The sequence below is a fragment of the Gavia stellata genome, chromosome 4, assembly GCF_030936135.1.
Source record: "Gavia stellata isolate bGavSte3 chromosome 4, bGavSte3.hap2, whole genome shotgun sequence".
Taxonomy (NCBI): domain Eukaryota; kingdom Metazoa; phylum Chordata; class Aves; order Gaviiformes; family Gaviidae; genus Gavia; species Gavia stellata.
In genome coordinates this window covers 17,210,319-17,226,448 of record NC_082597.1, presented here as the reverse complement: position 1 = coordinate 17,226,448, position 16,130 = coordinate 17,210,319, and the positions used below count along the sequence as shown (strand labels likewise).

At 41.6% G+C, this 16,130-nt stretch overlaps 1 protein-coding gene across 1 annotated transcript in view; it reads right to left on the bottom strand.

The window, feature by feature from the left end:
• Nucleotides 1–1,022: 1,022 nt before the first annotated feature.
• The window catches only part of LOC104261902 (sucrase-isomaltase, intestinal), a 46,320-nt gene continuing 31,212 nt past the window's right edge, over nt 1,023–16,130 (bottom strand). Inside the window, exons 14-17 of the mRNA XM_059816025.1 lie at nt 6,281–6,411; nt 5,368–5,456; nt 4,939–4,988; nt 1,023–1,217 (exon numbers count right to left, since the gene is read on the bottom strand). Of these exons, the coding sequence (XP_059672008.1) occupies nt 1,023–1,217; nt 4,939–4,988; nt 5,368–5,456; nt 6,281–6,411 (465 nt within the window). The remainder of the gene's footprint in view (nt 1,218–4,938; nt 4,989–5,367; nt 5,457–6,280; nt 6,412–16,130) is intronic.

Below are 16,130 nucleotides of genomic sequence, written 5' to 3'. Positions count from 1 at the left end.
AATAAAAAATGTTAGAACCAGGTGCACATAATGGGGATCACGCTTTGGTTACAAATAAACTTAAATCATTAAGCCAAGTGGGTAGAGTAACATAAGATGTGACATCCATTGCTTGTTGCCTCAGCTATCGTTGATTGAATGATGAGTTAGTGGCATCTTATAGTGTTAGTAGTGGGAGTTCCCTAGATGCAGACCGGTGCTGAGATGTGAGTTCACATCTCATAAAAGTGTGCATGACCCACTTCAGCTTGGTGGCTGGTGACAGACATGGGACAAGTGACCAGAGCAAGGGAAGTTTACTCAGTGTTGCTCTTTTCGTTTGTTCTCCTGTGGAAAGGAAATTGGGACAACAGAGGCTGTCACAGCTCTTCATCAGGGGTGTTCAGTCCGTCCCCTTTGGGGTGTCTCTTTGTCGGTGCTAGAGGAGGAGCATTGCACAAGCAAGTCAGGCATTTTTATCTGGGACACTGAGGTTGGACACTTTAAGATGCTGAAACTGTAACTGTTGTCTCACTGTAGTGACAGTTTCTTAGGAGCAAACGTACAGCAGAGATTCACCTTTCCCTCCTTTGAAGATAGGGAGACACTCATTAGAGCCAGCTATGCTGTAACCATTTTGGACGTTAGTTGTAAGAAAGTATCTCCACTACTTCTTTTCAGCAGCTGACATATAACTTTGAGAGGTTTTCTCATTTCATCAGAGTTATAATAATGTCCATAAAACTTCTAACATTTCTCCCAGTTTGTGGAGCTATATCTTCTTTTCATTATTTCATTGGTTTAAAAACTTGTATAAGTGGCAGACACTACATGAGAGAGAGAATAAGTGTATGTGTAATAGCAAAGATTAAAGTTTCCTTAAAAAGCTCTTGCTGACCCTTCTGACCCCACCCCCCCACCCCCCCAAACCAAAAAAACCCCTCAGACTGTTGTTTCAAGAATTGATGTCTGCTTATACTTGGAAATATAAAGGGTTGTGGATGAGAAACTGTTCCTGTTACTCATTGACTAAGCCCCTTTCCCTAAGGTTTTTCATAATTGCTCAGCACAACTCTTACCCCACTCAGATCATAAGAGAAAGCATCTCCACGGATGGCTCTTCCATTCAGAGCAATAGCATGAGGCCTCAGTTTCAGGCCAAGAACCGTAATTTTGTTGTACTTCAGAGTGTCAGCCCCTCGGTAGCCATTTTTAAGTATTTCTGTTTTCAGGTTTCCCTGGAAAAAGCCACAAAGAAAATTTTAGGACCATGACAACTCTTTGGAGGTGACTTACTGCATACTGTTATGGTTGTGGTCTCATCTTTGTCAATGAAAGTATAGAATGTCTTCCAATGTAGACATTAAAGTCTGAGATCGTAAAGGAAAAACAACATTAATTTTCACCTAAGAAAGGTTTCGTGTATCATTATAAACTAACAAAGTAAGAAAAAAAATAGCATTTACAACATTCATTTGGAATCTTCTTGGACATGTTTTTTCTAGTTGTAATCAATGCAAATTTGGTTCTTGTACCCATTTACAGGGAACAGTGGCATATGCAAAGCCAAAATCCAGATACGGAGATTCAATTAGTGACCTTAAGGCAGATTTAATTAACATCCACAACTAACTGCCTTAAACCGTTAGCATCTTCCACAAACATAAGCTACCAGATATTTTGCCCCTATTTTATGCCCACATCTCCACAGCTCCTGCTAGAAATCTCTGCTGTGTGTGTCCCAGCTTTAAGGACACCGAAGAAACACTGTATGTCCACAGAGCCTTGTTTGTTATACTTCTTATTTACTATATATCTCATATTTAGGGTGTATCAAGAGGACATACAAAGTCATTAAACAAATTCATTTGGATCATCAGCGACAGTAATTTCCCATACAAGCAATGAAGAGGAATCATTGCATTTGTTATGTGATCAAAGTAGTTAAGGAAATAAAGATGAATTACACAGCTCAGGAAATGATGAATTGCTATGCAATCATGACTTTTTAAAAATATGCCAAGGAGAAACCCATGATGGAACCTTTTACATAAATTAGCTTATGTTGTTTCAATGGTGCATGGTAGGAGGGGAGCAGAAGCTAGATCACAGTATTTGTAACTTAGAGCTGTGCTTAGGCTGCTTATTTCCAGCATCCACACTAAAAATAAGTGCTAATCCCCAGCACGCTGATTTAAACTGCCTAAATAAGGAATGTTGACTGTTATGGAGGAAATGGGGAGAATGTGTTACGGTACTTATATACGATGTCTTCTCCCCATTGGCAAAGCTCCAGCATACAGGGGGGTTCAGGATAGGGACCACCTCTCTACAGTGATTTATTGCTGTCTCAGATGTGACCAAGCAGGAGCGCTAGCTCAGGGTGGCCACATGGACCCAGCAAACCCAGTGTGATGCTGAACTCAGTGACTACAACTGTATTAATATATAAAGTTGCACTTGAGCTCTGAGGCCCTGAGCCAGGACTCAGCAGTAGACATTATTGTCCCTCTGACCAAGGTCTAGAACTGGAGGTCTTGGGGAGACAGGGAGGTGATGGTCCAGGGGAACGAGTGACCCTCTCCTCCCCAACCATCTACTGGTTAAAGCAATTGCCCAGGAAGGTCCTGAGTTCTCATCAGAGGGAGGGAACTTATGGGTATCGCTCAAAGCTCCATAAATGCAAAGCACAAACAAGTCCTGGATCCGAGGCCAGAAGCCAGGACTTCCTCCTGCACTTCTGAGCAGCAAAGTCATGATTTTTCTTTCTTATTTTCCTGCTCTGGTCCTATGAAATTCACCTCTTCTTTTCCCCCACATTTTCCCCCTGAAAATTGGACCAGTTTTAGGAGGAACTTGCTCTCAGGCTATTCAGTTACCTAGCTGCTAGCGTATTCTTTCAGAAGCTGCCATTTCCTTGGGCAAGCCTTCCCACCACCATCCCTTTAGTGTCTGGACTCACTTGGTACGGTCTGAGCACATCTGCCTTGTCTGCCACCTCTGGGGATGGAGGCAGAGTTTATGGCTCTCCCTGCTCACCCCTGAAGTACCGATGATCTTATACATCTGGCTCATGTACTTTTCTAGGCTGGTAGGCTTAATATATGGGGCACTTTGACTTGGGGCACTTTGACTTAGGTCACTTAGCCATTATGCATGTCGAAAAGGAGGTGTCAAGTGAATTAAAACACTGACTGCAGTGAGACAATACCCAAGAGCAGGCAGCTTGAATCGTTCTCTGAGACTTAAGTGCCTGCACTAGTCTTGAATTCTTCTTTGTACTTCTGGGTTGTTTAAACGAAAATATAAATGAGAGGGTCTAATCCTGTAGCTGTTACTTGCACAACACTCTGTGCTGGGTTCAGAATAAATGCTATGATGTCAGACCTTATCAGTAAATCTTAGGGACCAAAACGTATGTATTCTCCTAAAACTAGGTGTGATTAAATTATTCATCCACAATTTTTAAGGAATATAGAAATGTGCAACAAATACCAAGGCTTTCATACATTTCTCATACCTCTACAATTTACTATTTGAGATGGATTTTTTTCTTTATAAACACATAATAAAAAATCAACATTAGAGATTATTGGAATGCAGATAGCGACTTCAGTCATGGATTTACAGGCAGAAGTCAAATATAGGCAATGAGAAATGGAAGTGCCAGTGAATCAACAATCTAATTTGCACAGATCAGAATTTAATATAAAACTGGATATTGTTTTTCTGTAGCCTTCCTGCAATAAATTACTGTACACAGACTACAGAAGGCTGAAGTGATTTTTCTTTCTTTTTGCTGTTGAACTATCCTTTTTTTGAAGAAGAAAATTTTTTTCTTGGTAAATCAAGATGAAAATAAATGAAAGATTAAATTTAAAGTCTAGACACATGGCATTAGTTCCAGGAAAATATCTCACGAATATATAAGACTACATCATAAACCCCATCAGTTTACTCTGGCTTGCTCTCACTCCTGGAAGACATACATTCTAAGAGCAATATGACAATATGGGTTAACACGATTTTAGTCTTTTGAATATTTTCTGTAGGCTACTTTGGGGCTTTTAGGAATACACGGCATGCAAACTATGCCACAGTCTACATACAACATCCTATTTCTTACCAGGTGCTGAAATGTACATAAAATATGATCTGTGTAGATTGCCGAAGTAGGTTAAGTTTTTTTACAATAACTCCCACAACTTACTGTCATATGCTTAATCAGCTTCTAGTAGATTCATTTTGTCATCTTTTTCTCAATTGAAGCCTGGACTTTTGGGTTTTTCTATTGAGCTTTCTCAGGACATGTCTGTGCAGAAGTGAGCACTGCGCGAAAGGCATTAGTGCAGTGACCCTGGGCTAATCTATTTCTGTGCTGCATGGAGCATCTGATCAGCACGGTGGGTTGCTGGTGGCATGCTGAATCGCTCCGCGGGAGACCAACCATGGGAGCAATCTCTGTGCTGTCAGACAAGGAAATGTAAGCTGAAGAAGTGAGACTACATAATTCGCTGGTCCACAAAATAAAAGCTTCAAGTGACCAAAGTTAAAAAGTTGCTGGGATATCCTGAAGAGAGGAATATAGCCTCTCCCACCCATCAGTCTGAAAGTGTTCACAAGAAGAAGACAAGGAAAAGTTCCCTCATCCCCAGAAGCAGCAACTGGGAAATAAAATAAAAATCTGAGCTGAAAAGTGGATTTTCAGATTCACATCACAGCAGGGACATTAACGATGTGTCACTATGATACTCAATGAAGCAAACACAAAACTATAGCATCATAGTTGGATTATTTTGTAACTGTCTGTAAATGAAAGCATTAGGTAGCTTACCGGGTTTAAAAGCTGAGCTGTAAGAAAAAAGCTTTCCAGAGAAGAGTTAGACATCAGCACCTTACAATGGCTGCACTAAAATACCCGTATGTATGTATGTAGGTACCTGGTATGTTCCTACTTACTTTGCTGTATGTATATTTAGCCAAGAAGTAGTTCTCCTTTTCAATGGTATCTGCCAAAACACAGAACATGGAGGATTGGTATCAAAACAGGGAGCAAAATCCATACGCAGTTCACATTAATTGTAGTGAGTGGCTAACATCAGACTAAGATGATCTGTGGGTTATTTTATCTCTTCCTCTAGTCTTCTTAGGATGATCTCAGGGGAATGCAACATGAGTAATTGCCCTCTCTAGCAGGCCAGCTGTTCCCAGTGTCACACCTTTCTCATATCAAAACACCGCACTCTGCTTTTCATCTCGGTAATGTTCAACTTAGGGTCAGTTCTCCAGCTATTTCTAGCAGGAGCCAGTGCCATTATGCTGCTGAAAAGGCGGCCTGAGGAGAGCCCTGTATACAGACACTGCTTCACAGCAGGGGACTGGGCTTACCGATTGAATCGCCATCATCCCAGAAGAGAGACCCAGAAGCTTCTCCTTGTTCATCCAGGGCGATAATGAGCCCAAATGGGTTCAGACGGCTGTTGACAAACACGTTGAGAAGTGTCAGTACAAACTTGTGGGCACTGTCCCTTCCACGTTGTTTAACAAAAACGTCTGAACACAATTAAGTCCAATTTTAAGGCTACAAAAAAGGCCACAACAGAAGAATGACAATCATGCTCACCAAAAGGGCTCCTGAAATGATGACAAAAACTTTACCTTGCCTTGTCCCACTGAAGTGTAAAATACCCATGTTTCGAGTGCTCGTGTGGACAAGTTTCCCCTTCTTTAGTGGCCTTAATGTATGATAACTGGGCAGCCTGGGAGATGTCTGGTCACCAGTGCTACCTTACTACGGTTTGGTTTGGTTGCTGCACGGTGCTGTTCCCTTCCTTCCCTACTCACATTTAGTTTCTGAGAATGGCCAGTGAGGCCAGTATATTACCCATTGGTGCGGGGAAAGAATTTTCCTCAAAAGAGGTTTGAGCTTTTCCACCTTGCCCATGGCATTGGATAAATACATCCAAGGAGAAGAGTTTTGCATTTTTCCCTTGCATATGTTTACTTTGAATGACTGGCAGCAGGTCAGTGTGGCAGTAAGAGGTGCAAAAGCTTTTCCGAGCATAACCACAAAGCCAGGAGTAGGTTTCAGCTGTGCAAACAATGACGTGGGTCATCTCTGGGGTGTCTTCTCTTCACAATGGAGCGAATAGTGGGATAAAAATACTGTGCTTATCACCTGGGGTGGCAGCTGGGAGCTGCAGATAGCCTCTCTTCTGCAGCTTCTCTTGACTGCTTTTTTGTCTGTCTGTGTGTCTGACCTGCACCATGGTTGGTTGGTGACGGACATAGATAACATTACCTCTTAGTAGTGGTCGTGGCTGGTGCCTGTTCTGGCAGGATGTAGCCTCCACGGATGAACAGAGGGATCTTGCTCAACGGGGCAGCCACAGTAGCATAGTTCTTGTTCCAGCTACTTGGCAGTTTATGACCCTACCACAAAAATTAATGCAGTTAAAAAAATGCAAATCCAGGCACTATACATTGTGACCATATACCACTGAAAAACAGATCAAGGGGTACATTTTAGTCTCAATTACATCAGTGAAAATGCAAACAGAAAAGCGGATTTCAGGGGTATTATTCCAGTTCCTTTTTTTAACATGAAAGAGGATCTAGCGCCTGCAGTTATGCATATGCATGAGATAGAAGCATCATGAATGAAAGACAGCAAATCATCTTTAAGAATGGCATCATTATTCCATATGCTGTGAAAAAACCGCTCATCAAGACACTGAGCAAAAAGCAGAAGAAACTTTTCCTTTCTCTTTTTATGTATACGGAGCCTGTCACATTTCAGTTTAAGGTAAGTGATTCATAATCATTTGGGAATGTCAACTGTAGATTTTCTTCTTTTTTAAGGACAAGTCTTCCCTTTTCAAAAAGTAATTACAGCATTCAATGAGTGAAAACTTTATACGTGTAGACAACTAGCATAAGTTATCTGCATTATTCTTTCCTGGTTTAATGCCTCAAAACCGGGTGTAGGCAAGGCTTACATACAGAGTAGATAACAGAAAGGCTTTGCTCTTGCCCTCTGTAAATGGTAATTATAACTTATGGTAAGTATCCAACCTTGTTTTTGAATAAGCTTCATGTGTATGGCAAGTATGTGCCAAAAGCTGGGAGCTGAGCTTTGCTAATCCTGGGGGCATGTTCCACAGGCAGGGCAAGGGATGCCGGGGCTGTCGTCCCCATGCCAGGCCCAGCAAGGGGGGCTCAGAGGGAACCATAACAAGGAAAGCCAAATGAAATGCTCAACCTTGCATTGCCATGGTCTTACAAAAAGAGAAAAGGGAAAGGGTTGGATGAACGTCCACCTGAGGACACCAGCCAAATGCTGGAAATGAACAAACGTCTTTAAAAATAATTCTGAATTTCCTCTGAGAGCATTTCTGTCCTGCGTGCTCCTCTGCCAGCATTGCTCAGGGTAGTTAACAACAGCCTAATGCTCCTGGGCTCACATATCCGAAAGCTCTTAGCATCAGCCTAACTACTACTGCTGAAGCCAACACTGGTCTTATCTTCCATATTGCAGCAGAGCATAGTTAGGGTGAAACTGAGCACTTTTGGAAATGCAATACTGGAGATGGTGTTCAAAAGGTCAAAACTTGTAGTCCCTGAAGCTAGAAGAGGCTGGCATTTTCCACAGAGCAGATTGTTCTGCATCTCTTGGAAGCATCTTTTGGAGGGGAGCCTCACCCTCCTCTCTAAATATGCCTTCTGTCAAAAGTCATGCATGTGCAAAACTGCATGCATGAAATGGTTTGCAGCATGTTCTCAGGAGTACGACTCAGGTTTCTGTCTCTGTTTCTATAGAGGGAAGTGCATCAGTACAAGAATTAAACCATACAATAAGGAGGGAAAAAGAAAGAAATCTTGACAGTTTCATGAATTTCTTGAAAATTCAGTTCTCTGTGTCTTAGAGCTTTACAAACCAAAAATAGAAAATAAAATGCTACTGAAAGCTGTGTAATTTACTTTCCCAGCTAGTCTGGTGTAGACTTTTTGTGTTCTAGTTTTCTTAAACACAGATGCTGAGGTAAAAATACTGCTGAACATTGCTAAGAGTTATTTTGCTGTACCATTTTAAATTACATAAAAAAAGTGTAAGAAACTGAATCTTAAAAATACATACGGTATAGTAGTCAAACCATGGTGCTTCAGGGAAGTATACATCCACAGATCTTGCTCCCTGTAATTGTTATAAAGTGATTAAAGTCTTTCTTCTTTTTGCATTTCTGGTATTATATTAGCTTTATTATATTTGCGCTTGGAGAGATGTACGCTGAATATACTAATAACATCAAATCTTGGCTATTATGGCGGAGTTATTATCATAACAGTGGACTAGTGCTGGCTAATCTATAATGTTAAACAGATGAGCCTATCCTATCTGGGGGGTTTTACTGCAGTTCCGTGGGATGAGTCAATGTTATATGATTATTTTGGTCTACTACATAGCTCTATGTCTTGCAAATATAACTGGCCTAGGTGCACTCCTCTAACATCTGAGCAATCCCAGCGAGGTCTATGGCAGCCTTTGCAAGATAGGAGTTTACATCTGATGACAAAATGGGGGGACACCACTGCTCAGAGACTCTTGCATGGTTCCTGTTGCAGAAACAGGCAAAGAGTAATGTCTGCCAAGGAGGATACACAGATATTTATCTTCTTGGCAACAATTTAAAGTTGTAGATAAATAATAATAAGTAATGTGCTGCTAACTGCACAATTGCTGTACTTTGATTTGCAGCATGCGTTGTATCATATTGCTGCAGGGATGAAATCACGCCAAAGGCACTCTAAATTAATAAATCCAGGAAAAGTTGGAATCAAAACATACTTCCTTTTTTTGTCGCGAGTTGCTTATTCTCACAAACAGATTAATTCTGACTCTCAACATAGATGTCTGCTCCTTTGCAGAGTTATAGTTTACCCCCAAGGTTTACTGCAGGGAGCAGGTGGAGCATAAAAAGTAAAGGTGGAGGAGAAAAGTTAAGGCAAAGTTACCATTTGACATTTTAGGGATTTCTTTTACATATATATATACACACACACACATATATGTAAAAACAAATAGAAGGAGTAAGAAATAACTGATTTATTAAAGTATGCAAATCTCACATGAGAATACAAGAATTGCTAAACTGGAAATTTTTCTTGTGCTGCAGCTTGTCTCCCACAGTGGGCTGTGCTAGGTGTTTCAGGCAAGGTGCCCTAGTGCTGCAGTAAGTAAAGTTGGGCTAGTTTGCTTTGTCTGTTTAGATCTTACTAGCTGTTGAACAATTAAAGGTTGGCTTAATCTATAAAGCGCCTTGAAAACTTGAATGAAAAACCCTATAAAGTCAAGATGCCCCTTTCTCCATATTTTCTCTGCATTATTATGACAGCCCTGGATATTCTGGTCTGCAGAGAAGTGTGTAACCACCATCTGAATCGTGATGAGCCTTGCTTTCATGACTCCCCAAATAACAAGCCAGAGTGTAAGGCAGTTCCCTGTTTTAATTTTGATGGATGGCTCACTTGCTACAGCCTAGGACTCAAGGAGCGAAGGGAAAGCCGACCCTGACCCACCTTCTCTAGACAAGCAGGTGCCATGCTGCAGTTTGATGCAGTCCCTGCTGGCCTGCAATGCCACGGTGAGGGGCTTACAGCTCACCTCTGCCCCCGGCCCCGCTAGCTGGCACAAGCCCTGGCTGCCACCTGTCTCCCACCGCAAGACCCAGCAATGTGTTGCCTCCAACACTCTGCTTCCCCCATCAGGCCACAGGCACCCAGCCTTCCTTCTGTGCTGCAGTCCCCCAAAAAACATCAGGAACCCCTTATCTAGAGCCCCTATCATTTTATATATCCTTATAATGTTCCCTTTCATTCACTTCTTTGCAGGAAGCCACCCCTGGCTTGTCACCCCCTCTTTGTGGGTAGGTTTCTCTCACATCTTTCATCATCTTGCTGGTCTGAGACCCTGTGAAACCTGCTTGTTAGTCATCAGCTATTAGAAACCTGGGGGAGTCTGAAGATGAAGGACTGACAAATGAAGTGCCTCGATGGAGTCAGAATGGTTTTAGATGCAGAATTTCCTTTTAAATTCACAGAAGCACAAGAGCTGGATAAAAAAAGGTGACTAACAGTGGCCAGTTTCTTTGTTTGATCATCCGCAACATCTAGAAAATGTATCAGATATTCTGGCAGCATGCTGATCACAAACAGCTTAAGGATACATCATATGCAAATATTTAGCTCTGCTCAGATAGACCTTTCTGGTGCTGTCAGCAGTCAGTGGTGGGGCAAAGAGAGAAACCCGCCCTTGCTCCAGCCGAGCAGTGAGAGCCCTGACCCCAGCACCATGCCCAGCACAGCCATAGGAAAATGCTGCTTTTTAAAACCTGTCGTATTAGCAGCTAACTTTGTCATTGCTGTTTCTGTAATGACTGTGTTTGCCTGAGATGCTGGGAAAATCCTAGCACAGCCCTTGAGATGCTGCAGTTCCAAAAGGCTCTGGATGAGTGTTAATATGGAAACCAGTTTGCTTTAATATCTGTATGTTTCTTCCTAGCTCGACAATCACTGCTCTGTGTGTGTGTCCTTGGAGGGAGCTGTCAGCTCAATAACAGGAGCACGCAAGGGGCAGCATCCAGCCTGTTTACATCCATTCGGCGCTTGGAGTAGCAGGGTGTGGTGGTGCATTCCTTCCCCTCCACCCCTTCCCGGGCCACTCTGCAATCTCAGGAATTCCGGCTAGGCCTTGGCCTTTGCGCAATGAGTTGGATGGTTAAGTGTCCCTTGACTGTACCAGGACCTCTCGCATGGCTAAGGTGGGGAGCAGCACTGACCGAGCCAAGCACTCCTGTTACCCAACTCAAGACAGGTATAGAGTGGGAATAATCAGTCATCCCCTGACAGCCTTGGAACATCCCTTACCTGGACCATAGCCCCAGTGGAATGGTAGCAGTGTTACCGGAATTCCAGTAACTTCTCAGTAACTTGCTGATGACTAAAACCAATTATCTTAGGAACCTATAAACAGCGGTCCCAAGTGAGACCTTTTGAGCTCTCCTGGACTGCAGTGGGCTGCAACCAGCATCTCTCTCTGAGTGGGACACCTCTCAGAGTTTCACTAACTCTCCAGTTTGTGAAATTTGGAGGACCGCCACTGAAAGCAGGTGACGAGACCTGGGCTAAAACCCTCTCCTCCTCGAGGCTCAACCCTGGCCTGTTGAGAAATGCTGAGACATGTGAAGTGAATATTACACAGAACTCGAGGGGAATTTTTAACAGGTATATCTTTTATACTATCTCTATATCTTTGTGTCTGTGTGTGTGCACGTGTGAATCAATTTGATAACTCAACAGCAAGTATAATAGTATCATTCCAAATCTGTAATCAAGCCACTGTTGTGATTGTAGTAAATTCTATCAACTCACTTTGTAAATGTTAAACTAATCCATGATGAAGTGTTGCTAAGATCTTATGATTCACCTTAACCTGTGAATGAACTTTAGACTGCTCCTAAATAGATATAATCCTTTAGATGTAAACCATTGACCAAGTCTGAGACTAGGATTAGATCTAGCCGCCCCTAGACTCCTCTCTGAGAAAAAGTTTAGAAAGCAAGACAACAACAGAGGTCTATTCTGAACCTCGTGACTCGATGGGAGGGTCTTCTCTACTCTTTGTATTTCTCCCACTAGACATAAACCGTTGTCCAAGTCTGGGACTAGGAGTGGACCCAGCCAGTCTTCTCTGGGAGAGTCTCCCATGACTCAATGGGAGGATTTCTTCATTCCTTGTACCCTTTCCTTTCCCTTATACATGAACTGTTGACAAAGTCTGAGACTAAGTCTGGATTCAGCCACACCCGAACTCCCCTCTGACAAGTTTAGAAAGTAAGGGGGTCCATCCTGAACCTCATGACTCAATGGGAGGGTCCTCTTTACCCTTTTATTTCTCCAGTCTCTATGTATAAACCATTCTGATTCAACTCAAATTTTATTTCCTTTGTATGTTTTAGTAAGTAATACAGCGAACCTTGCCATTGAATTCTGTTAAGTCGCATTTTTATAAACTTCTATTAAAATCCCTTTTTCCAATATCCTTGATGGTGATTCTTTAAGTGGCCTAAACCACTCATTCATGACACAGGGAAATGCCCTGCCCTCACTTTCATCCTCCCACTTCAAGGGAAGTGCTGTGCCCTCACTTTCATCCTCCCACTTCAAGCACTGGGCAGCTCTGTACTGTCTGTGCTGCTCCGAATGTGTTCTGCAAGCTTTGACAGTGGAGGGAAGAAATGGTAGATATGAGCAAACATGCCCTGAATGTCATCCAATGCCCTAAGTGCAGTTCATTTCTTTTATTCCAGCATGATGGCATTTTTTAATTACAGTACTTGCCTCTTGAAGAACGGGAGCAATCATAAAAGCAGGTCCCCAAAGGAAGGCAGTATCTATTCCATGAGTCTGCTGATCAGAGGTAAATCTAGTGTTGAAATACAGAATGTTAATTCACATTTTTATAGAACTTGCAGAATATTTTGATATTACTCACTGCAACAAGAAATATACTTCCTCAAGATAACCTTCAACACCGCCAAATATTTTTCCTGGTTGAGGGAATGCCAAAAGCTGGACAGAGATTGAGAAATTATAGTAACACCTACCATACTGGAGCAAAGCAGAACCCCCACAAAATGCTGGAGCTGATTTCTTTTTAGAATAGCAGCAGTGGGAAAACAACTAACTTAATTTCTGTCCACTGGGTTGAGACTTCATCAAGGGAGCCAAAGAGCAGGATAGTGGCCAGGAGAGGGAATACAGAGGAATAACACTGTGCTCTAGGATCTAAAGCATTTGTGAAAATCCTTGGATTTGGCTTCCCGCACCTTTCACAGATTTACATTAGAAATCTTTTGCAGGACAAACACAAAGCAATGTTCATACATATTGTGCTTTTTAGCTGCCTTTCCTGAATGGATGAAAACTTATGGAATTCAGTCCATTTTATTCAATGCATTAAAATCATTTTGGATTCTGATCATGTCCTTCAGAGCGCTTACAGTCCCGTTCGCCTGGCATCATCTGCCAGTTTGGGAAGAGATCTCTATTCCACCATGCATCAGCTAATGAAAATATTGAATAGCACCTGGCAAAAAGGAGAGATCCTCCCCATCTCAGGAACCTCCGCTCAATCTGGCATAAAATCCTTCAGAATTTAAACAGGCTTTCAATCATTTGTAAGCCTGTCTCTGAGGAAATTCGTAATGGATCCTCGTCCCCTAGTTAGCTTATAAGAATGTCACGTGGAGTATGTCCCAAGCCCTCCTAAAATCAAGGTACCTTGTACCTCCTGCTTCCTCCTGCTTCTCTGCTCCCTTTCCCATCCAACAGCCCTGCTGCCTTGTCAAAGATGGCATCTGGGCTGGTTACCATCATTCGTTTTTGACAAACTCACACTGGCTGTTGCATATTAATGTATTATTCTCTAAGGGCATACAAAGTATTTGTTTAAAAATTTATTTACTGTGTCTGTTTAACTGACTTTGCAGCTGCCCCTGTCCAAAGACAGGTTTCTGTTGTATGCTGGCCGGAGCAGAATGGCTCAGTGTCAGTGTCCTGCTCTGACACCCTGCCTGCCCAGGGCATAGGCGAACACTGCACCCAGCCCAGACTTACAGGAATTACCTCAAATGAGCAAAACCACCTTGGCAATAAAAAGACATCCATTCGGTGTTCAGATTTCTAAAATAATGCAAGTTTAAGCGAGTACATGGAACTCCGGAAAAAACGTTCTTGAAGGCATGCCTCAGGCTCTGCCTGAAAGAAACCTCAATTTATTCAGAGTTTCTTTTTCTGTCAAAAACAGTAGCTTTTTTGGACACCTTGATCTTGGTCATTATTGCATTTTGACATAATGCTTTGTAAATATTTAAAGTGGGGTGTGGTTTTTGATGAATTACCTTGTCCTAAAGTTTTTGAAATATAAAACATTATTTTTTCTTGTAATCTCAATAGCTTCTCTGTATTTTTAATTTTGCTGTAATAAAATTATAATACTGATTCAATATACTTTGTTGTGGGAGATTTCAGGAGAAAAAGCTGACCAAGAAATTATGACAACAGAGAAGTCAACCTTATCTGCATGTGGAATCAAGCATCTCACCATCTAACTCAGCACTCTCCTGCAGTTGTAGCAACCATGAGCACAAATTCAGCAAAGAAATGAACTTTCCCATTTTGAAAACATAAGCCATTAAGCCATATCTGTGATCTATGAAAGGTGTTTAATTTCATCTACATGCTTCCTATGGTTAGCTGCTGGCCTCTCTTCTGTCTTACTTTTCCCCTGTTTAGCCATTAATCAGAGCTTTCCCTTCCAGTAATGGATTACTACCTCCCGGTCTTTTTGGACAGCTGAGATACTGGCGTCTCTGTTTCACTGAGTGAAAGCCTCAGAGGCACCTAAAATGCTTATAGGAATCTGCTGGGATGTTGTTCTTGTTTGCTATTTGAAATGAGCACCTAAATATTTGAAATCGAATGAAAAATCTGCAATGACCACATGAAATAGCTATTGCTTGGAGACTCCCTGCCCAGGCAGAGTTGTTTTCACGGTGAGGCTTGTGAACAGCTTCACCTGAAAAACTAGTGCAGTTTTTTTAGCTCTCCTTTGTATTTCTTACAAGTAAGGGAAAGGTTTGATGTAAAATTCCATTACCTGTACATCAAAATTTCTGTTTCAGTTCTCTCTTTCTCTAAAACCCCCATTTCTCCTCCTGTTAGCAGCTGGGTCACTTTCTCTGCTTGAGCAGAGCCACTAAACCAATGAATATTAATTAGAAATGGTAAGAAATACTCATTAAGTAACAATAGTAACCAGAATTAACTAATAATAGTAAGAAATACTTTTAAGCCATTTTAGGATCTAGCTGTGGCAACATTAGCAAGTGATGTTCTCACTAGGATGGGACCTCGGTAGTGAAACAGTTTGTGTGGGTCTCCTGATGCCTGTGCTCCCTACATGCATTTTAGAGGTTTTACGTCCTAGTAATCCCAGTCTGGTCCCACTGACTAAATTCCCATCAATGGTTGGAGTGTTTTGGCTCAGTTTCACTCAAAGGAAGTCTCCGCTGGTGCAACTGAGACTGCTCCACAATTCAAATCAAAGCAAATTTGGAAATTTGCTAATGTAGTTGTGGCCCAAATAGAGTACAAGTATGCGGGAATGGTCAGAAAGGCAGCTTTAACATCACTAAAGTAATTCTGTATTAGCAGAGATTAGCTAATATTAATGCCGAAATGAACATGGTCATTTCCAATATTAACACAAAACTCATTAAGCAAAAATAGAGCTAAAATAAATACTTGAAATAGCATGTAGACCCTTGTAAGACATGAGTACCTATAAAACTTCTCCTTAATGTAATCCAGTTAAATAAGGTAGCAGAGTAGGAAGGGGAAGGATACTGCTTTTAAAATTTATCAGTTAGCCATTACGCTGAGAGGGCAAAACAGGTTTTGTGCATATCTTTTCCACACTCAAATGGTCTGCACTTTAGTGTAATCTCAGTTTAATTTGCAAAAAATGCCTTACCGTTAAACCAAAATGTTTTTAACCTAAAAGGAGAAAGAACATTCAACAGTCCAGGACTTAGCCTGCACCAATGAGACTAAATTGTGCCAGAGCTTTGGGCAGTAGCCTTTCATATGTATTATTTGGACTCCTTTTGCTCAAGTCTTTGCATAAAGCACTCTGAAGCAGAAAATTTACCAAAAGCAGGTAAAAAGCTAATTAAAAGATGCTGAGAGGGAAACTAAACCTCACTTTGATTCCTGCTTCTTCCAAACAGAAAAAATGAGTTGTTCCAAAAATCTAAGGTCACATTTTCTGAGGGATTTTTCAGTCTATATTTATTAATCTTGGTTTTGCACCTGCTTCTACACACAGACATCTCTATCTCTGTTTTCTCTGTGCAATTTGTGGACACAGATGTAGGTTTCATACACAGCATGCAGATGCAAGTGCTAAATTGGAAAATGCAAATGCTGTGGATGATTGGAAAATGGACACTACTCTGTATGAGGCCTTCTTGGTATTCTGGACCAGAATACGGATTTCATAGATTTCATTCAAATACAGAAAATACAGGTAT